Below are 22186 nucleotides of genomic sequence, written 5' to 3' on the forward strand. Positions count from 1 at the left end.
CTGCACTGCGTGAAATTAAGTTATTGCATGAACTAACTCACGAAAATGTGATTGGGCTTCTTGATGTATTTGGTCACAAATCAAATGTTTCTCTAGTATTTGATTTTATGGATACAGATTTAGAGACCATAATTAAAGATAATAACATCATATTATCACATCAGAATATAAAAGCATATATGATTATGACGTTACGTGGCTTAGAATATTTACACATGAATTGGATTTTGCATCGTGATTTGAAACCAAATAATTTATTAGTGAACGCGGATGGTGTACTAAAGATTGGTGATTTTGGCTTAGCAAAGTTTTTTGGTTCGCCAAATCGAATTTACACACATCAAGTAGTCACACGTTGGTACCGTGCGCCAGAATTACTGTTTGGTTCACGTCAATACGGTACTGGAGTAGATATTTGGGCAGTTGGTTGTATTTTAGCTGAACTACTATTAAGAGTGCCCTTTTTGCCTGGCGATTCGGATTTAGATCAATTAACAAGGATTTTCCAAGCTTTGGGTACACCATCTGAAGAAGACTGGCCAGGTATAACTAAATTACCGGATTTTATGCAATTTAAAGTATGTCCGTCCATTCCATTTCAACACATCTTTACTGCTGCAGCAGATGATTTAATAGCATTAGCAGAAAAGTTACTTGCTCTAAATCCATTGAATCGGTGTACGTGCACAGAAGCATTAAAAATGAGCTATTTTCATAACAAACCGGCGCCAACTCCGGGAGATAAGCTACCCTTACCAACAACTAAGCAGATAGCTGATGAGAAGCCTTCATTAAAGCGTAAACTGATAGATGCTATGGATGGAGCGAGTATACCTTCAAAGAAATTAATTTTCTAGTTTTATAAGTTTGTTATTTGTTTATGCTTGTCAAATATAAAAAATTATGTTTATAATTCTTAATTTAATAAAAATATTACATATATATTTGTAGGTTATGTATATTTTTTTAAAAGTTGTTTTCATTACTGGATTGTAGACTGTGGAAGAAACAGGGTTTGAAGTCAGTGAGGTAGGTCGAGAATGGCTTATGAATTAGTTTGTGATAATACATACAATTGAAAATTAAGAGCGAAATATATTTTTCATAAAGAAAAACAAATATCTCTTTGATCTTGTTATTGTACTTGTTAATTTGGACTCTACGTTTATGAGTACAGATGTTCATACAAATCATATATGAGAATTATATGTCACAGTAGTATATCAGCTTATCCATAACTTACATGAATCTCAAGTTTGAATTAAATACTTCGGAAAGCATTTAATACTTCAAATAAAGTACATTTATTCAATGACAAGTAATTTTAAACATAGTTTAATGCTTTTTGAGATGTGTACATATTCGATCCATATAACGATATATTCAATCATTACACATTACACTATAAATTCTTCTTTGTGTTTAATATTCAATCTAAACACAATTATGTGCTTTTTGGAATAATAAAACATGTTTTTTAATTTTAAATTCCTTTTTTTATCAATTCTTTATTTAATTTAAAATAATTTATTACAAAATCTAATAGATATCCCATTGTATTTATGACAAAACTTTTTTAATGTTTTAAATTTAGAATTATTATTACCAATTATTTTAAAAAGCAAAGTATACACCACAGCACACTCGCTATATTATAACTTAACATATTATTGTAAATATTTTTGAATTTGAATTTTTGTCTAATAATTTTTTTTTAACATTTCCTTAAATAAATATACTTCTTAAAAGTAATTTTTTATTTCCAATACAATTAAGTACACTTCGTTTTTATTTTTGGACTGGATTTTAAATTCTTCCATTAACTTTTTGTAAAATATAAAGCTATATATAAATTGGATCAATATTCAAGACTAATTGTGCAGAGTTCAATTATAAAAAATATTTAATACGAAAAAGATCAATTATAGTTTATAAATATTTAAATATATTCAATGTTTAATGTGAACACTTTAAACATTTTAAATTTGATTCATTTTTAAGAATCTAAGAAATACTATAAAAATATAGAAAAGAAGCTACATTTAAAAAAAAATTAATTAGTCTTTGATAAATATTTTGAATTAATGAAAGTAAGAATAAAATTTGAACTCTTAAAAACTTAAAAAATAAATCACATGTATTTCTTAAAACAAAATAATTTCTATTTTATATAGTGCATATTCATAACACAAAATAAACAAATTTAGTTTGCATATGAACAAAAATATAAAATAAATACTTATGTAGTGCATATTCCTAACACAAAATTAATATATTTAGTGCGCATTTAAAAATTAAAAAAAATTATTTTTTATATATTTTTTAATTTTTAAAATAAAAATACATTTTGTGAAGTTAGCACTTTTCGTAGTTTTGAGATTATTTATTCTACATTTGAAACAAAAGTTTTCTATTTGTGACTTAGTCATGGACTTAACAACTTATGTTCTTAATAGCCATACACATATAGATCAATAGACTTAATAGTCTATAAGTATATTATTTTAAAATTTAACTAAAAAATTAAAAATTATTAAAATTAAAAATTTTTTTCAACACAACTACAACTAAAAATTTTTATGAAATTGTCACTAAATCAGCTTATTTAGAATCTTACACGTATATCGAATAACAGCCCCGCCCATTTTTTAATATAAAAATGATATCTTTAATATTTTGGTTTTAAATTGTATAGGTTATATTATATATAAATAATTGTTTTCATTATTTCTTTAAAGCTAATTTGTTTACTTTTTGTATTTTGTATTTGATTTTTTCACAATCAAAAATTACAATACAAAAATAACGATTTAAATTATAAACTTTTTTACTACATAGAAACAATACATAAAACTTATATGTATATGTATAAAATAAAAAATGATGACTTCAATTTTAATTGCTTATAGTAAGTATTTACTTATTTATGTATTACATTCTTTGTAGACTAGAGGTTAATTGTGTCTAAATCTTGGTACGGCGCTCGTGGACTGATGCTGTCCGAATTGGCGATTTTTGCGCTGGTATTACTCCCGCTTCCTGCATTGTTATGCAAAACGCTTGCCATACTCGAATTATGGCTCTCTCCATTGATACTCGTTTGATTACCTCTTGTTGTTTCGTTGGATACGGAAGTTGCGCCTTGTGACTTTTTACTACCCAAGCCAAGTGGGAATGCAAATTCTTGCGGTAATTTTCGCATAATTTTACCAGACGTAATAAGACGACCAAATCCTTCCTATAATTTAAAAGAAAAAAATTTATAGTCATATATTCTATACAGACTAGTAAAAATTTATTTTGTATGTATATCAAATCAATTAAATCGTTAATAGAAAACATATATACTATATGAAACGAAATTTACTTGATGTGCAAATGCATAACCAGATCGTAAAGATCGTCTTGCTCTCCTAGATGATGGTGTACGTATGACACTGCTGGATTGCCTGGAACGCAGACTAGCCTGTTTACGCTTGAAACGTATCTGAAAAAAGTCGTAGTATAAAGTATGGATTAATTTTCGAAATCGATGTTTACATACCTTATCTGATAGGCTCGGAAATACATCCAGTAGATAAAATTTATATGCCAAAACTGGTGCCATAATTACAACAACTGTTATAATCATAGTCGCCCAAAATGTGAGATCTTTTACAGCCATAGCTAATGAACCGACGTAAGGACCACCTATTACATAATTGTAAAAGGAGTCCAAAACAAAATACCAAATTAAACTCCCCCAAATAGTAATGTGGTTGAATATTGTCCAGTATGATGTATAAATGGCGATCTATGCAGTAATAAAAATATAAAATTTATAAAAATAAAATTTATTTTTGTTTTTAAATATTCAGTTTAGTTTACCTGTGCTGTATTATCTATAATTAGAATGGTGGCGACCACTGCACCGAGTGTCATGTGATCACTTAATATAGTACCATCGGGTGATACGCCATCTTTGTAGGTGCCATAAGGTATTAAAAACAATATAAGAGAGCTAAATGCGCCATGTAGAACGCTGTATACAAACTCTCTTATATTAAATAGTTGACTTCTTAAACCGGGGGTATAAAGTTTTGGAAAATCAACACTATGTTTGTCCGACACATCCTGCTCAAAGATGCCCAAAGCCAATACAGGGAGTGAAGTATAAAATAAATTGTATACTGATATGAACATCGGATCGAAAACAGTCTGTTTAAATATATTCAATTATTAACAAATTTTATTTATTGGTTATTTATATATAACTTACCTGGGCGCTGAATCCACAGAAGAAAGAGTACCAACAATGACAAAGTGTAAATGCAAAATTTTTGTAGAAAAAGTATCTTAGAAATTTGCACATTCGATAATATGACCAACGACCGTGCACCAATAAAAGTCGTTCTAAGTAACGAAATTGTGCTATCGAATAATCACTAGCGAGAACTGCTTGCATACCCTCTTGCCCTGAGATGCCGACACCAATGTGAGCAGCTAAAAAGCGAGTAAGAGCATTTTAATTAGTTGGAATATTTGACATTAAAAGAATAAATTTGTTTAACGATAACAATTATTTAAGAAATTTTATATTATATATAATGTCATCCTAGAACAGTTGGTATTGGTTCTTCTGGGAGTAGTGAGCGGCACTTGGTTTCCGTTGTAATCCGATTGGGAGTGGTTGTTGCTGTTGCAAACCGCAGAGATCTGCTTATGTAGTCCTTTTGAGTGTGGGGAATGGCACTTGGTCGTCGAACTTGACGAGTGGCTCTGGGACATAGACCTGGCCGTTTTTGGAATCTTGGAAGTGGTGATTACTGCTGGGTCGTCATGAATAATTAGTGACATACAACAACGTAGATTTAAGTGACACTTGGCAGTCTGGATAAATAAGTTTTTTCGGGATGTACATATAAAAAACGTCAAAGTCTTAGAGTGTGCAGTAACTCGACACTTCTCAATTTATTTTTTTGTCTGATGTTTGTACAGTTAAAAATTTTAACCCCATTATTTTATGGTTCCATTCTATTAAACTGGCTAGCTTCTTTTATCTTGACCAACGCGAGTTTTAATTGGTTGTTACTCGCATTATTATCCCTCCTTCATTTCCTACAACCACTCTTCAGTTCTCTTATATTCTTGAACTTCCTATTTTGACCAATGTATATGCTTTTTAATCCATTTATGTTTTCTATTCTATACAGGAACGTCAGGGGCTCCGGTTATAATAGCAAAAATAACATCCAACGTCCTTCTACATATATATATTGTATATGGAAATCCTAAAATATAAACTTACCTTTTATCATGGACACATCATTTGCACCATCACCTATTGCCAAAGTCACAGCATTTCTAGAACGTTTAATTAATTCCACAACTAAAGCTTTTTGCAGCGGTGTTACACGACAACAAATAACAGCTTTACATTGTAAAGCAACCTCTAAGAATCTAATAAAGAAATTCAATTTATGTCATAATAATAATAGTTAATCACTTCGTTACTTCTCTTCTAATTCCGGTAGTAGGCAATACACTAATGAATGTCCATTTATAACAATCGCAAACCCACTGCTATCGTCAGCCAAATCGTCTTTCAAATGATGTGCCGAAGCGCTGCTACCTTTTTCGAGACCATCGTAGAGTTCACTCACTTCCGCACTAAAGTAAATGATGTTCAAGAAACACAATTTAAGTAAGAGTTTCAAAATTTATTTGAATTTATGATGCAGTTTCATGCTAAGACATTAACAAATGTTATAATGTAAATGCAAGGCATACGATTATATATACGTACATATGTAAATATGTTTAAACATTTTGTACTTATTGTTTAAATACAAATGAGCATTATTTATGATAACAAAAGCTTAAGGAAGAAAAAATTGATTGTATATTTTAAGATCTACAAATTAGAAAATAGAGTGCAAAAAAGTTTCTTCTATACGTATGTACTATTAATTTACATATAAAAAAATTAATAAAATATTTTTACAAATTCAAATATAAAAAAATTAAAAATTTAACAAAAATGGCGTTGACAATGCATTATTATGTTAAACGATTTTTACTAATGATTTGATGTTATTTTTATTTGAATTTGCAGAAAAAAATCATAATATTTATGTACTTAAATACGGACTCAATTTTTTCCGGGCGAAACAAGTACCAATAGAGGGGATCTCATCCTTGTAAAAAAATAATTAAATTGCTTAAAATGTTGGTTGTCCCACAAAATGATATAATCTATATATGTATATAGTAAACTAAAAACAAGTATTTTTTAAAAATTAGTCACATTTCATAGTAGTGTTTAAAGTAAACGGAAAGAAGTATTTATTGATCATGCAGTGATCAAGTTTAAGTATTAAAAAAAAAAAACCATTTGGAAAAAATTTTAAAATAATTTTATAAATAAATAAAATATAAAGAAACAAAAATATAATTTACAAAAAAATATAGATGTTGGATACTAGTCTAAGCACATGATTCATTGTATAATAAATCTGTTCTCGGTTTTTGTAGTTTTCGGCAATATCCTAAAGTCTATAAACTACAATAAAATAAAATTATTTTAAGTATTGTTTTTTATTTTTAGATTGGTGCTATTACGATTTGCCTAATTACGAGTACTTCTATGTGTGAGGCTTATGTGGTAGCAATAGTTTTATTACAATAAAAGCGCTATATTATTTACTTTAACATATCGATATATTCTAGCATATATTAAATTATTTTTAAAGGATAATAATAATAGTGTAAAACTTGACAATTGTTTAATAATATTTTAATAACATTTTTTACTACTTCAAGTTCTAATATATTTATTTTTTATTTATTGTATATTTTTGCAACTCGAAATGTATAGATTGTGCCATATCAACATATCAATATTGCTATAGATCGAATGAAATTATATGTCAAGTTAAAAGAATATTTAATTATAACAGTATTAGCACCCAAAACTACAGTAGTCAAATAATTGTATAGATAAATTATTTAATTAAAAAAGAAAATAATCGAATTGAAAAGTTAAATAAAAAGTCGGGGAAAAAAATTAGAAAAAAAGTAATAACTCTTAAGAGTGTATGTGGATATATAATTTAGAGTCCCTCTACCTGTCCGGTTCGCCCCTATTTTCTTTAATATTCTCTTCATCCCACCTAAATGTAACAACCGATATCGCTGGTGCTGGCGGTGGTGATATTTGCGCTCTAAATGGCGACAAAGGTGATGAGGGACTCCTTCTTGCTGTATGAGCACCATTTAAATTCAAGTTTACAGCTGGCTCAAGCGCTAAAATTTATAAATAATAATATTTAATATGATTATTATATTTATGGTATATAATATTAACAATAAACTAACGTGTGGGTCTAAATCTATTGACGATTCTTATTGATTCCTTAAATTGACGTAACTGCTTCTCAACTTCTTCCAGTGAGCTACCATCAACTATAAAAATATCCGCTAGCTCATCTGTGAGCAATTGACATGAATAACCAATATTTATAGCAGTCTCTGTAAATAAATTAAATTGTAGTGTTATTTCATAAAACATAAAAGAAATTGAACGAGATTGTGGAGGTGAGTTAAGTGGAACAGGGAAGCATGGTGTGAGCTAATGATACAACCTGATTTAGGTCTAAGTGCAAGAATCCAGCCACCCGCTTGGAGCGGAGTCATAAGTCAATAAAGCTTAAATTGGTGTGAGTGCTAAAAATTGCAGGGTATGCGATTCAGAAACACTCGTCTACACAGATAACCAATCGTTATCATTATAGTAACACGTAAAGATGCATACAGCAGTAAACATGAAAGGAATCACAGTACAAATATATGACTATAATTGGAATTACAGTCGTAATTACAGTTATGATGTGATTGAGTGAGATTACAGTTGGAAGATTGTACGGGATACGCCAGGGATGTGCGCGTGGTTGGGTCTTGAATAAAACTACTATAGATCAAGGTGAGACCCTTTGTCACTTAATTATGTAGGTGAACTTTGTTCACTATCCATATGGTAGTAAATTTAAAAAATAATAATAAATTTGTGAAAATTTCTTTAATTACCTTGTTTATCACCAGTAAGCACCCAAATTTTTATGCCTGCTACTTGTAAATTAGCTATCGTATGTGGTACACCATCCTGCAGTTTATCTTCAATAGCTGTTACACCTACAAGCATCAATTCGCTTTCAATTTCTTCATACATGACATTAAGTTTTTCTTCACGGTGATCTAAAGATATTGAAGCATCTAAAAAACGTTGATTCCAGTTGTTATAATAAGTTGCGTCAAGTCTACGCTCGGCCAACGCTAATGTACGCAAGCCTTCGCCAGCAAATTTCTGGAAAAAAAAATCATGTACACTCGTAAAATTGAAATTATAAAATAATAAATTTAAAATAACAGTTAATAACTTACATTTAAATGCTCCAAAGTCCGTGCCTTAATATCTTCTTGACTAGTACTTAACCTATCATAAATCACATTATCAGCACCCTTAGTGTATAGAATTATATTATTACCACGACGTAATATCACTGACATGCGCTTGCGTACATTATTAAAATCTAAAATATTTAATAGTTCGTACTCCTAATAGATATAAAGTGAAATAATTAATAAAATACTATGTTATAAATTTATGTATTCCATTGGATTTTACCTCACTTCTACCCATAACTTCAATGGTTATACTGTTTGGCGTCCGAGATCGAAACACAAAACCAAAATTCCGTGCCGCTGATACTAAGGCTGCCTCGTCGGGGCTTTGGGCTTGATATTCAAGTCTGCCATCTACATATTCAGCCATTACTGTGTGACATAGCGCCAGCAAACGAAAAAAGTTATGTGCATGCTCTTCATCAGAGCGCACTGCATCCAGTAGAGTTTTATCATACCATCGAAAATCTGGCTCATATTCGGGATTTTCGGAGAAATCGACACTTTTAATAGCCTTTAAGAAGAGTGAAAGTAAAAATTAAATTAAGTTATAGATTTATAAAGTTTTTGAGTTCAGCATTTTTGTTTTAAAAGCAAGTAAGTAGAGTACTAGTATATATAGTCCATTCCATTATTAAGATGAGTTCAATGTTTAAGAATATTAATTAAAGCGATAGTTTTACAATAGAAGCGCGCGCATGCAAATAATATTTTATCTATTTATCTATTATCTATAAGTGTAAATTGTAATAGGGTGAGATAATTAAAGTTATATGTTTTTGATTGTACATATTATTACTCAAACATAGGTAGATATGTTATACATATATATATTACAGCTTAAGATTTAATTTAGCTAATAGAGTACGGTTTTTATACCTTCGGCTCTGAATAAAGTTATATAAAATGAATGGAAATTAAAAATTATATAGGATATATAATTACGTATTAAAAATAATAAAATTAAAATTTAGTCTAATTATATTATTAATTAAATAAAAGAATTAATAGAAATAAAAAGCTATAAATATTTTACAGAAAACATTTATTGTTATATTTAATGAATTATAGATTTAAACGATCTATGTCAAAATTAAATGTAACTATTTTCTTAATATAAACTATATTTGGTATTAAATAAATTACTACTCTGAGAAGAGTAGTAATGTTCTAAATGGTGCTAAAATTGCGCACTTAATTAGATATTTCCATAAATAGTTATACATAAAATAAATTTTATAAAATTTTCTTATTTTGTTAGAACTAAGAGAAGAAACAGAGAAGGCTGTAATGTCATAATATATAAGGACTATCATAAACAAAACTGCTTATAGGAACTTTCAACTCAATTTCATTTAAGATCAGAATCATTATAAGTTCAAAATCATTAAAGGAGTTCTGATAGCATTATCCTGCCATGTTCATTTATTACTATATAAAACTATCCATTTATTCTAATGAAACTTTGAGATTTTGCAGCGACGAACCGTAAAATACGTGCTGGGACCTTGTATGGCATATATGTAATATGTATTAACAAAAGAATTAACTAAGCGTAGTGATGTATTGAATGAGAAAGGGAGGATATTTAGGGGTTCAACCACTTTCTCAAACATTTCAGCCTTTCTAGATCTTATAAGAATATTAAATTATTTAAAAAAATTCCCCTCAAATGAGTGTCTGTTAACGTTACTGGTTAGGTGATATCTTATATCGAATGAAAAAATGAGATTCGATAAAGTAGGTTTTATTGAGTAAATTGGACTCCGAAAACTACTTTAAATCGATGAATGGGGGCGAAATCCCTGAACTTAATAACAATTTTCTTTTTAGTTTATTATTATACATATATTAGAGAAGAACTATTTCACATTTTTGATAAAGTTCTGTTAAGGCAACGAAAAACTGATGTTTGGAGTCATAAAACTCGTAGAGGTGCTGGCAAATTATTGAACAATAGATATCAAATTTGAACACTTAGGAAAAAAATAGAAAAACAGTTGTGGTAAAGTTCAGGCTTTTAAATTTTACGAGCTAATGAGACTGATGGGTATTCTAAATAGAAGTCTTACAAAAGCAGTTTCATTTATTAACTATATGTTAACTATTCAAGTTAGTTATAATTAGAAATAAAGCTTATTACTAAAATCTTATCTCCAATTATGTGTGAATAAAATGAGGTTAACGATCTATTTGTGTAGAAAGGAATGCTGTGTTTCCACGAAAACTAACCAAAGAGTTGTTGTAGTAACCTAAAGAAACCTGCCGGTATTGTCCCTGCTGTCAGGGGCGAGCATACTTGATTATATGGATCAACCTGGGTTACATAGGCTGGGTTACTTCTGAAATTAGCCAAGTTTAAATGAATATTTTAAGAGGATCTATAGGGAAATTTTTATTTATAAATAGTAGATAAATCGTTTAAGGTGTGCTTAACATTATTGTTACAAGGAGACGTAGTAAAGTACTTTATATTATAACAAAAGTTAGAGATATGTTAACATATATACTAAATAAAAGAGTTATAGCATAATATAGGGAGTACATAATAGTTCGTAGTCAAAATTATATAGTGGAGTATGGGTAGAAATATAATAGAGATATTAAACTAAAAGAGATATATACTATAATATATACATAGATAAAAGTCTAAAAATAAAAACTCATGCATACGTGCACTTTCTGATGTGTGGTGGCATAAGTCCAATTATTAGCATAAGTGTCTGTGTTAACTATAAAATCGGTGGTTTTAGTGCGGTTGTTGTTGTTTTTTGGTGTTGTTGTGCTGATATCGTGTTTAGAATTAACTTTGGTGCAGGTATATATATTGTTATAGCTTTTTGTATTTGTGTGATCATTTTGGCACAAATAAATTTGCGTACAACAGGATGTGTCCCTGTAGATGGCGCTGCTGTTGTTATTATTGGCGTTTGTTTTGCTACTGGTGCTTTCTTTGTAATTTGTTTTTGTTGCAATGGAGTGGTGCTTTTCAATTTGTTTACATGAGCAATTTAGTATGGGCATTGCACAATGTGGTGAATTTAATGGTGATTGCAGATATGAAGGTGGTGAATATAATGGAATTGCAGAAATGGGTGCAAGAGGTGCTGATGTAAATGTTGTTTTTGGTGTTATTATTGCATTCTCATCAGTTACATCAATGTTACTAGTGACGTTTGCTGTCATTTTTTTGTTGGCATTATATGTATTTTTATTGCTGTTATTGTTGCTGTTGTTGTTGTGGTTAACTGAGTTATATGGTGTTTTTTCTGGCAAATCGTTAACTATTACTTTCTCACTTTCGCTGCCTGTACGACGTCGTGTTGATTTTTGTGTAGTGTCCACAGGGATGTTCCCAGATGAAATCGATTGAAAAGACTCTTCACGATTAAAATAACATTTTTTACGTTTCGTACTGGTTGGTATGTCCGCATTACTAGAATTTAATGATGATGGCGATGAATCTTCAAAAGTTCTATTTGCAGTATTGACAGCATCTGATGGTGCGGATATTGGTAAATTTGGAGATGATGTTGAGGTTATTGGTGTTGATGTTGATGTTTTCGTCATTGTATTTACTCCGTTATCTTCTGTGACTAATATGGATGGCGATGAATCGTCAAAAGTTCTATTTGCAGTATTGACAACATCTGATGGTGCGGATATTGGTAAATTTGGAGATGGTGTTGAGGTTATTGGTGTTGTTGTTGATGTTTTCGTCGTTGTATTTACTCCGTCATCTTCCGCGACTAATATGGAGTCTGTTTTCGGATGTACGTCGACTTTATGTATTAAAAATGTTGTCGATGTGCTTTTGTTGCATGTTTCTTGATTATTTTGCTTCTACAACAAGGAATTGAAGTTTTTTTTTATACTTAAAATTAAAATATATCGTAAATAAAATCAAGCATCTAAGAGAAATTTTCGCTTTGTGTTATAAGAAGAGAAAATTGGTGAGTATTCAGTGTGGGGAATTAATTATTCAGTATGTGATACTGTTTGTGTTAGCGGTAATTTATGTCATTTAAATAACGACTGTAGAAGTGCAATAAAAACATTGAAGTCAAAATTTTACACTTAATATTTATGTAAAAAAATTAAATACATGAACAATTCTGATGAACACTTTTTGTGCAAATGTGTTCTCTATGCAAAAACACACAAAAAAGAAAGTAAATACTCATTTAAAATAAATTATGTACAAATTATTGCATATAATATCTGCATATATGTAATACTATCATAGAAAATGATGCGCAAGTATTTAGAACTATAACCTATACTATGCAGAAACATCAATAGTTGCATTATGCTGCTACGAAGTGTGGAAAATAACAGCAAGTCTCCTGTTAAAGTCTCTAATTGTGCGCAAAACAACAACACTATTCTCTCGCACTAACAGATTAGTTATGAAGTCTCTAATCATTTAAGAGACTATGATAAATTGTTACCAAAGCAATAAGTGAACCATTATATGAAAAGAAATTTTTTAAAAAGAATAAGTCTGACTAGAAAACATATTGAATTTTTGGACTTATTAGTTGTTAATAAGTTTGTACAAATGTTTTTAACTATGATTGATTCTGTTGTAAGAAGAAATATTAAAATTTTTTATATTGTTCAGTTTCGAGTAAACAATGTTAATGTACAATAGAAACTTTCTCAATAGAATATCGAAGGGACTGGCGGTACTATTCCAGCAATTAAGAGAACTGTTTGCTCTCTTAACCGAACGATTACAATATTATATGTATGTGTTGATTAAGGACTATGCATTATGATGCTAAAAAGTATAAGATCAGTTTTAGTTAATATAGTTATTGTTATTGTGAAATTACATCTTGATTACGGTAACCCCTGCGCCAGATAAGGTTACTCGTGCTTAATAATATTTTATTTTTGTGTTACCCAAAACATTAAGAAATCTTTTTGAAATTATAAGTAACTTGAGATTTTTTTTAATCAACTTCATTTATATTATACAAAATTTAGTAAAAAGAGTTTTATATACTCTACTTGGTTTGTACCTTCAACAACTTTAAGTAATTGAAAAAAAAAACACAATAACCAAATTAAATATTTGTAAACTATTATAACCGACAGCTATAAACCAATTTCTTAATCATTATCATTAATCAGTATAACCAAAAATTTTAAATATATTAATATACAAAAATTATTAAGAATATTAGAAAACTTTAACAGCGTAGTACCGATTAATAAGGCGTTGTTTCTTAAATTAAATTCTTCAATAAACAAAAAAAAGTAAATTATTAGCATTTATTAATTTTGAACTTACATCTGTTATTTCGATAACTTCTCCGGTACGCATATCGATGACATCACCATAGGTGCGTCCGTTAATACTGCATTTATTGAACGTCATTATATTTTGTGTTAATGTTCCGGTTTTATCCGAAAAGATATATTGTATTTGTCCCAGTTCCTCGTTAAGTGTGGTGGTACGAGCTTTGGCATGTGTTTTCGTACGTTCATAGTACATATCTTCGTCCCAATTTATAAGAAATGATTGGACGAAACGTATCACCTAAAATATTTTTATGATAATAATTTTAATTTTTATTATTAAATTAGTAAGCTTACCTCTACTGAAACGTAGAGAGATATTGGCACAACAGTGTTTAAAACAATTGCATAAGAAAAAAATACTAACAAACCAATAACGGTGGCGCCTTGTGCTATATCTTTAGGAATTATATTTTCCCAAGGCAGATACACCTAAAAATAATAAAATTTATTTATTTACAATAATAAATTTTATAAGTTTTAAATTACCTGAAAATTTTGGCCCATCATACCTTCCCAAATAGCACAAGCTACGGTAAAAAATGCACATATAGAAAGTAGAAAAAGTACAATCTGCAAGTATTATACATAATTGACCTATTTAGTGATAGTGTGTAAAATTTATTTTATCAATTTACTTACACCAATTATAATAAAATTTAATAGTCTATCAACGCCAGTGCTTTTAAATTGTGTTTTACCAGAATTTTGCATTAATTTGGTGTCTTTGCCGGCAAAGACCACAACACCATAGCACCATTGCGTGTTACGCAGTACACAGCCTCTTAAAAGGATTTTTTCATTATCTAATGCGTATCTTTGGCTTCTCCATATTAATGTGCCATCGAATTTATTCAATAAATTATTTGGCCTCTCACATATGATTTCTCCATTGAACGTCCATAGTTGCTCAACATCTTGTCCCATTCTTACGGTTTCTGTTAAACATTGCTTACACTTAAGATTCGTTTCGCCATCCAACTCAGCTGTCTCAATGAAACACAAGCCATTTGGTTCAGATGTTGTTAACAGGAGTATGTCCGCAGCGACAAATTGATTATTTTCCAAACGTATGACATCACCAACCTTTAAAAATTATTATATATATAAAATTTAATTTAAATATTTTAAATGAATACATATAATTCAAATTTAATAAAATTAAAAAGTCAGTAAATGAAATAAATTTTGAAAATAAATTAATATAATTAATTAATAAATTAATAATAGATAGAGATTTATTTATGTATATACCATTGCCGTGGTAGCTATACTCTTACCTGCACTCCTGACCATTTTGCATCCACCAATTTTCCATGTTTAAGTAGTTTGGATTTTCTATTATTCACCTGTGAATCCGACAGATGTCTTTGCTATAAATAACGTAATTTTATATTAATATTTATAGTTTTCACTTTCATTTTATTTGCTATAGTCAAGGTTAAAAGTTTTCAATTACAGTGAAAAGATTTTAACTATAAGTCAAGGATAATTATTTTAAACTAGAAACTAAAAAACCTAATGAGAACTTTAAAATAGCAAAACTCTACTAAAAATTTATTTTGGATAATAATAAGAACATAGACGCTTACAACCCAAAAACTGATGACATAAATAACAAATAAATATTCCTCAAAAAAGTTGGAATCTCTTAAATATTTTCAACAATTATAAATTTATATTATTTTTTTAAGAAAGAATTGCACATATGTGTATACAAGTAACATGCGATATTTTTCTAAACTAAAATGTAGCATGCTACATATTTATTTACTGTTAGAGTGTATTCATAAATTATATGAAGGTATCAAATTATATAAAAGGAACTTTATAATTTTTTCAATAAAAGTTTATTTCTTGATAAAAGATACAATTTTTTTTTATATTGAACATGGAGCAATTTATTTTATTATTACTAGAACGTACAGTGCAGTGAGGAATAGCCTGAGTGTTGCTTTTGAAGGGAACCCTACGGTTGATAATTTTTATGGAGTATATGCTAAGTTCGGAGCATGAAAGGTGGTATCAAGTATAGCCATTATAGTAATGATATAATCTCCACGCACTATACAAGAGAGAAATTAAAACCAGATTCTTTCATGTTGAATTTAAAATTTATGGACGTAGTTTCATGGATGGAGTTTTTGGCAGAATTAGCGGGACGTATGCTGATTTAAAACGAGCCATTCGGATAAGTCAGCTGAATTCAACATTCCTTTAATAAAATTAAACATTGAGAATAAAATGCAATAAATAAATAATAATAATTCATTTTATCCAAATTTTAAAATGTAAAAATTTCTTAAAATTTAACCAATTGAATATTTTGGGCTGTCCATAGAGCTATTTGCGATATGTACATTCTTAGTAGATATAAAAACACCTATTAGTTGAATAGTTCGTATATAGTGTTTAGACTGCAAGTGTTAGAATATATTGATAAAAGCATTAATTATAGACATAGTAAAGGGAGACGGCATATATGTGTCCTATGTCATATTTTATGGTATATTGAAAATAGGATCCATGAGATAATGACTATTCATTAAATGTGATGGACCGAGGAGAGCGGTAGAAGCATGAATATGAACTAGAAAGTTTTGGGTATGACATTTTTTTAGTAATATTATATTCGTAAATAATAGAAAAAGAGAAATTTAGCTGAACGTTATTGATTATTTCAGGGAAAAATTTCTTTTTTTTTTTGCTTTTCTGTTTATATGGGGGAGTTCTATTCCTTGCGCCCCTGCCCAGTATTCTGACTATATCCTCGATATTAGTAGGACATACATTTTTATTTTATTATAAACAAAAACGGATCGATAATAATAAATATTTTCTTAAATAAATCTTTTTAAAATAGAAAAAAAAATAATAATTAAATTTTAATAAATTTTTCCAAATTATTGTCCAAACTTATTATGAAATCATTTTAAAAATTCTCATTAATGTTTGCCTATTCTAATCCTTTCCACATTGCCATTAACAGAAGAAGTCAATGTCAAAAGCGCGCAAAGCAGAAAAAGTCACGAGCCCCGAAATAAGTGCCTTGACAACGAGCAAATGCACCACATTCCTAGCTCGCATGCATAGAGGCATAGAGACTTGTATGTCATAGCCTGTGTTCATGATTAACGAAAAGACCACATGTAAGCATGACGGAATAACAACATGACGTGAAGGTGGTAGATGAGTACCAAGTTAAGTTCGGAAACGTTTAAAATTAGCAGAGGAAATTTGAAACGGAAGGCGGGCCAGGCAACGAATAGGGAAAATTGAAATGTTTTTAGATACTTACAATGTCGTCGTAGGCATCCTTAACAGCTGTCAGCGTTAGTACGCCAATTAATGGTATGGCCGTAGTTACTGGCGTCAGTGAGGATATCGCTGGTATCAGTTGCAGTACTAGAAGGCAAAGAAAATAAAAATTGGCAAGACGTTGAAATTGTTCCAAAAGATTAAGTGGCAAAAACGTCAGCAGCGAGTATTTCGATGTATGAATGAAGTTGTCCTGAAAATTGGTTAATGAAATTAAAATTATATACATATATTTATATATAAAATTTATTTGAACATATAATATTAACAAAGTACAATATAATTTTAGTTAATAATTAATATTTTTTTTTGCATAAACCTTGGGCACCTTTACTCTTTGATAGTTGGGAGGTTTGTACAGAGTCCCACCCATCTCACTGACTAATTTGTGTATTCCTCATAAGCTTCGTGATTATTCAATGACTGATCTAAGATCTGCGTACCGCCTCGTGTGGTCAGTGATTACTCTGAGATTAGATAGTGAAAAGATATCTAAATAAGAATAAAATAATAGATTCCCTGTACTTAAAATTTTTCGCCGATAAAATATAGTCGCTATCATTGAGATAAGCATATTCTAAATTTAATAACGTATGTCTACGTATCAATCGATTAGATTTAATCCATGTTACTGGCAGTCTTCATTCTGTGTACAAAGTATTGGGAAATATTAAATAAAACAAAAAATCAACCATAGGCGCCATCGGGTTTCTTATATTTTTCGTAGGCTTACTGTGGTATGGTCTTCAATTCCAACAGAAAATTTTATTTTATGACAGAAATGACATTTTGTCAACTAAAGTAAATATATCTTGTTAAGATCTTAACGTAAGTTAAGATATCGCTTAACACGTTTATAATTTGCCAACGAGTTTAGGCATTTTTTTTTGGTTAGGAGTGATGTACTCTTGGTAAAAAACTAACCATAATCTAGTTTCATGGTAAAAGAGTCTTTTACTATATATTTTGGTAAATATTCGAAAGCTCTATTGAATCCATATTGAAAACTAATAAAGAACTTATGAGTTAGGTTAGGTTAGTTTCGTTGCCGTAAACCACGATCTATTGGCTTATAGACCAATTAGACTCTAGTGATACCACACAGAATTAAATGGTAGTGTAAGTTTTGCGAATTATAGAGCTCTTCAAAGTCTATTCCTGAGTGAGAACCAACAGGTAGTTTTTAAATATTTTTTTTTTGATACTAAATTATAGTGAGATTCGAGCCCAGGGCCAGACAAGCATAGTGTTATGCATCGTGTCTAAAGGACATATAAACAATAGATCTTGAACTGTACCACTATTTTTTCTAATCTATATTTGAAAGTTTTGTGTAAAACTGTATACATGTAACAAATAAAACGTAGCATGTTATTATGTCAATTTAAGAATATATAAAATTATATTATAAATATACTTTTTAATCTAAATAAAATATTTTTACAAGTACTTACAGCATATTTAAATTGGGCATTAAATTCTCTATCATTGGCACGTATTCTGCGTTCATTATCTGAAAGAAACAAAAAGATATACAAATTTTAATATTGCATTTCAAATATGAAAGGTAAGCTGATTGATTTACAGGATATTTGACAGAAGCTCATGGAAGGATTCAATACACACGTAATATGACTATTCATCTTAATCATATCATGTAGAGTTACCAATACATAGAGAGTATGCGACCCATTATATTTCAACAGGATCATAGCTGAGTCGTACAATTTCGGGTGATTCGAGAAAAAAGTACGGAATATGCACAAAAAAATGACCTTTGTAATAATTTCAAGTTAATTAAGAAAAATTGATTCTTTAACAACATTTTTCAATCATTTACATTAGAAACTATGCCTATTCTTCGATTTTGTATTTAAAAAATTTACTTTGGCGAAGTAAGTAATAAAAGAGAAAACTACCTATAATGAAATTATGAATACAAGAATAATTAAATTGTTTTATTAGATCGATGAAGACCAAAAGTATTAAACTATCATTGAAAAGTACACCAATAAATTATTATTAGTATATTAAAGAAATAAATTAGTAAGCTGAAAAGATATTTTCAAAGCAATGTTGATTTCAAAATTTTAAGGATAGTCGAAAGTACTCAAGTGTATCTCTGTGCGTATTTGAGAAACTGGAACATTTTTTTATAAAAAGAATAAGGAGTTGAATTAAAGTAGCGGCAAAAATAGATATGTATCAATATAAAGAAAATCATTGTAAACTCTTAAACATCAGTATAAAAAAATCCGTGATATTCCATTTGTAAAATTAACTGAAATATTTAGGCATAAGCAAGAACTTGCTTATTCAAGAACTTAGTCTATTCACATATGCTCTCCAGACACCTCTTTAATGCGCTTATGCTCTAGCTCGCTGAATGATATTTGGAAACTACCAAATATCAGAATATTGGGTATGAATTGTGATACCAAGATTTTTGATTTTCTAAGCGCAGATGACTTTTCTTTCACTTCAGTTCAATCAGTGATTATAAAGTTGATACTCGTACTACCTTATATAAGCCTAATAATAATTAAAGTACTCAAGGGTTCAGTTTAATCATGTGAGAATAGGAACGAGTCCTAATCAATTAGGTAAGAAAGCTGTTTTCAATCCACAAATCCTCGTAATAATCGGCAGAAGAATCTTGTAATAATTAATACAAGAATGGTCAAGCTTGGTCAAGAATGGTCAAGAAGCATTTATAAAGGCGAGAGTCTGGCCATAGGAACGTAGTAGCGAAAAATCGTATTTAACCTATTTTAAGCTTCATCTTTGCTTTTAAAGGATATTTTAAAAAGTGAGATAAGGTTGTTTTTTGTATTCGTAACAATAAAATTCTGCTAAATTGATTCGATCTTAATAAAATTTTGCATTTTTCAATTATTTTATTCGTAAAATCGATTTAAAAAATAATATTTTTTATTTTTAGCTGTGGTATTTACTTACATGCATTAATGCATATATATACATACATCTATTACAACATCAATAACAGTAAATCATATATTCTTAATGGCATTAATAACTTGTTTATATGATTGATGCCAAAAATAAATTGTGGCAACCATAATATAAGAATTTGGCAGCAAAACTCAAAGGATGCTAGCGTCCGAGGTTGGCTAAGAAGTACTAAGCAGTTATTAATGAACTGTTATTGAATTTCAGCACGAGTAACACTGGATTCACACGAGAGATTTGTTTGTAATTTTAGCTGCCATGTTTGTAATTTTAACTGTCAATAGTTGTTGCTTTGAATGCAAAACAAATATTTTTGACAGCTAAAATTACAAAGAAAACTCTTGTGTGAATACAGTTTAAAATTATTTAATTTTTAAAATTAAGTTTTGTTACTTATAATGTGTTAAGCAGTGTTAAGAAAAATATAAAAAATATATATGAGAAAAATAAAATAAAGTCTGCCATAAAACATATTTATCAATGACATTAAAATGATTTGTTTTATGTATTTTATAGTAGCTCGAGTGTTTACTTCACTTGTATGTTAACTTCAATAATAAAAATTACTTTCAAATATAAAAATATATATTTACCAGAAAAGTAATAAGAACTGCGTCGACGCCGTATTTGCGACAGCCGTTTTATCCCTTTTTCTTTGGCAGTTGAAAAGACGCTACTGCCGCCAGGAGTAGCTGAGAACTGTTCAAAGTCCGAACTGGCATTCAAACTTTTCCGTGTAGCAATACTTTCACTTCCATTACCATTGGTTTTGGCTATTGAACGACGTCTACAACAATTACTATGCTTCCAAATTGCCAATTTACTGAAGATTGACATAATATTAGCAAAAAATCCAGTTGCCACATTTTTACGTGAAAACTGTGGATCATCAATTTCATCTTCTGCTTCAACTTCCGTTGTTAATAAAACTTGTTCACGTGTATCACGAAATCCATAAGGGTTTAGAAATTTTTGTTCTTGTGCTTCTAGATTACATAAAGTGCTCTCAGCATCCTTTGCTTTCGCAACTGATATAATATTGTCTGCTGAATTCGGACGGATTTGCTGTGGTGGCGTCCATACCACGGATGAATCATCGTGCTTATTGTGCACGTTCGGTGCAGAATGCGGTTGTAGTATTTGGATTTCGCCAGTTTGTGCTAGTGTAGCTAAACTATAGAGGCTTTCACTTTGTGTTTTACTGCGACGTTTTTTGGAATTACTGCGCGGCAATACAGCAGCAACATCCGGTATTGTTTGATGTGTTGGCAAGTTTGCTAGTGGTGTGGTAATTGTGTTGGTGGAGTTAGCGATTGTTGTTGCTTCTGGCTTTGCTAAAGTGGGGGCAGTGTTGTGGCTGCGCTTTCTGTCAGCTGATGTTGAGCGTTTATGAGCTTTGCGCCCAAATTGAAACCAACGTCGTCGTGTCGTGGTTACGGTTTCCTCTTCATTTTGCAATTTGGTATCCGTATTGATTGAGGATTTATTGTTTAGTGTATTTGATGTACGTGGTTCTTTATTAACAGTTTCATCATCGGATATTTCATTATGATGACTACCGAGCACCTCTAATTCAAGCGTATCTGGTCGCTTCTTACTTCCGTTTGGCATTTCACAAACACTTCCATGCAAACACTAAATTTCTTATTGACTTTTTGAAATAAATTTTGTAAAATTCGTGCACAAAGATGGATTATATTTCATTGTTTACGAGTATATCCGGCGGTTACAACAGGAAAAATAAAATTGAGAAAATTTCCAGTTTAGTTGTTTTGCCTAACATTTTCGGATTTTGTTTATTTTTTTCCTTTAATTTTAATAAAATTGTTTAAGGTATTTTTTTATTTTTTTCCGTAAATCAATTTTGCATTTTACATGTTTCTTTTGATTTCGTAGAATTTTATTCGGTTCACACAAACGAAAGACTATAAAAAATGAAGTATTTTAAATTTGAGGATTTTATTTTAATTATACACAAAAAGTTATAATTTATGCGTTTCGCAACGAATCGACTTACATCCCGCTAACCGACGAAGTTTTTGTTTACTGAGCCACAAAAAATTTTATTTTATTGAAAGAGCGTTCACAGTTCGGTTGACCCACCGCCCACCTGACGACACCCACTTTAATATGATAAAAGCCTTTTCCACAC

General features: G+C 29.8%; 2 protein-coding genes across 2 annotated transcripts; one reads left to right on the top strand and one right to left on the bottom strand.

Annotated features, from left to right (window-relative positions):
- On the top strand, positions 1 to 895 carry LOC119671320 (cyclin-dependent kinase 7-like; the record flags this gene model as incomplete). The annotated part of the gene is given in 1 exon segment (XM_038081900.1): positions 1 to 895. A coding segment is annotated over 1 exon segment (857 nt), but the record flags the coding sequence as incomplete, so codon positions are not given.
- Positions 896 to 2881: 1986 nt separating this feature from the next.
- LOC119671321 (phospholipid-transporting ATPase ID-like) lies at positions 2882 to 21823 on the bottom strand. The gene is made up of 21 exons (XM_038081901.1): positions 20628 to 21823; positions 18519 to 18577; positions 17045 to 17257; positions 15027 to 15119; positions 14389 to 14832; positions 14236 to 14319; positions 14044 to 14178; positions 13739 to 13987; positions 11113 to 12282; positions 8663 to 8953; positions 8419 to 8592; positions 8065 to 8341; positions 7357 to 7509; positions 7107 to 7284; positions 5494 to 5649; positions 5288 to 5439; positions 4259 to 4482; positions 3868 to 4197; positions 3545 to 3793; positions 3368 to 3487; positions 2882 to 3238 (listed from the first exon to the last, which is right to left on the bottom strand). The coding sequence occupies exons 1-21, from the start codon at positions 21643 to 21645 to the stop codon at positions 2948 to 2950; spliced, it is 6060 nt and encodes a 2019-aa protein (XP_037937829.1). The 5' UTR covers positions 21646 to 21823; the 3' UTR covers positions 2882 to 2947.
- Between the last annotated feature and the right edge of the window lie 363 nt (positions 21824 to 22186).

This window comes from Teleopsis dalmanni, chromosome 1 (genome assembly GCF_002237135.1).
Source record: "Teleopsis dalmanni isolate 2A chromosome 1, ASM223713v2, whole genome shotgun sequence".
In the NCBI taxonomy this organism is placed as follows: domain Eukaryota; kingdom Metazoa; phylum Arthropoda; class Insecta; order Diptera; family Diopsidae; genus Teleopsis; species Teleopsis dalmanni.

Bases quoted from the DNA above. Each gene is read 5' to 3' on its own strand.
- LOC119671321 (XM_038081901.1), bottom strand. From the start codon at position 21,645: ATGCCAAACGGAAGTAAGAAGCGACCAGATACGCTTGAATTAGAGGTG. The intron at 18,578-20,627 runs GTAAATATATAT...TGTTTCTTTCAG, and splicing joins CAGTTCTTATTACTTTTCTG to ATAATGAACGCAGAATACGT. The intron at 3,794-3,867 runs GTAAACTAAACT...ATTACTGCATAG, and splicing joins TTATAGATAATACAGCACAG to ATCGCCATTTATACATCATA.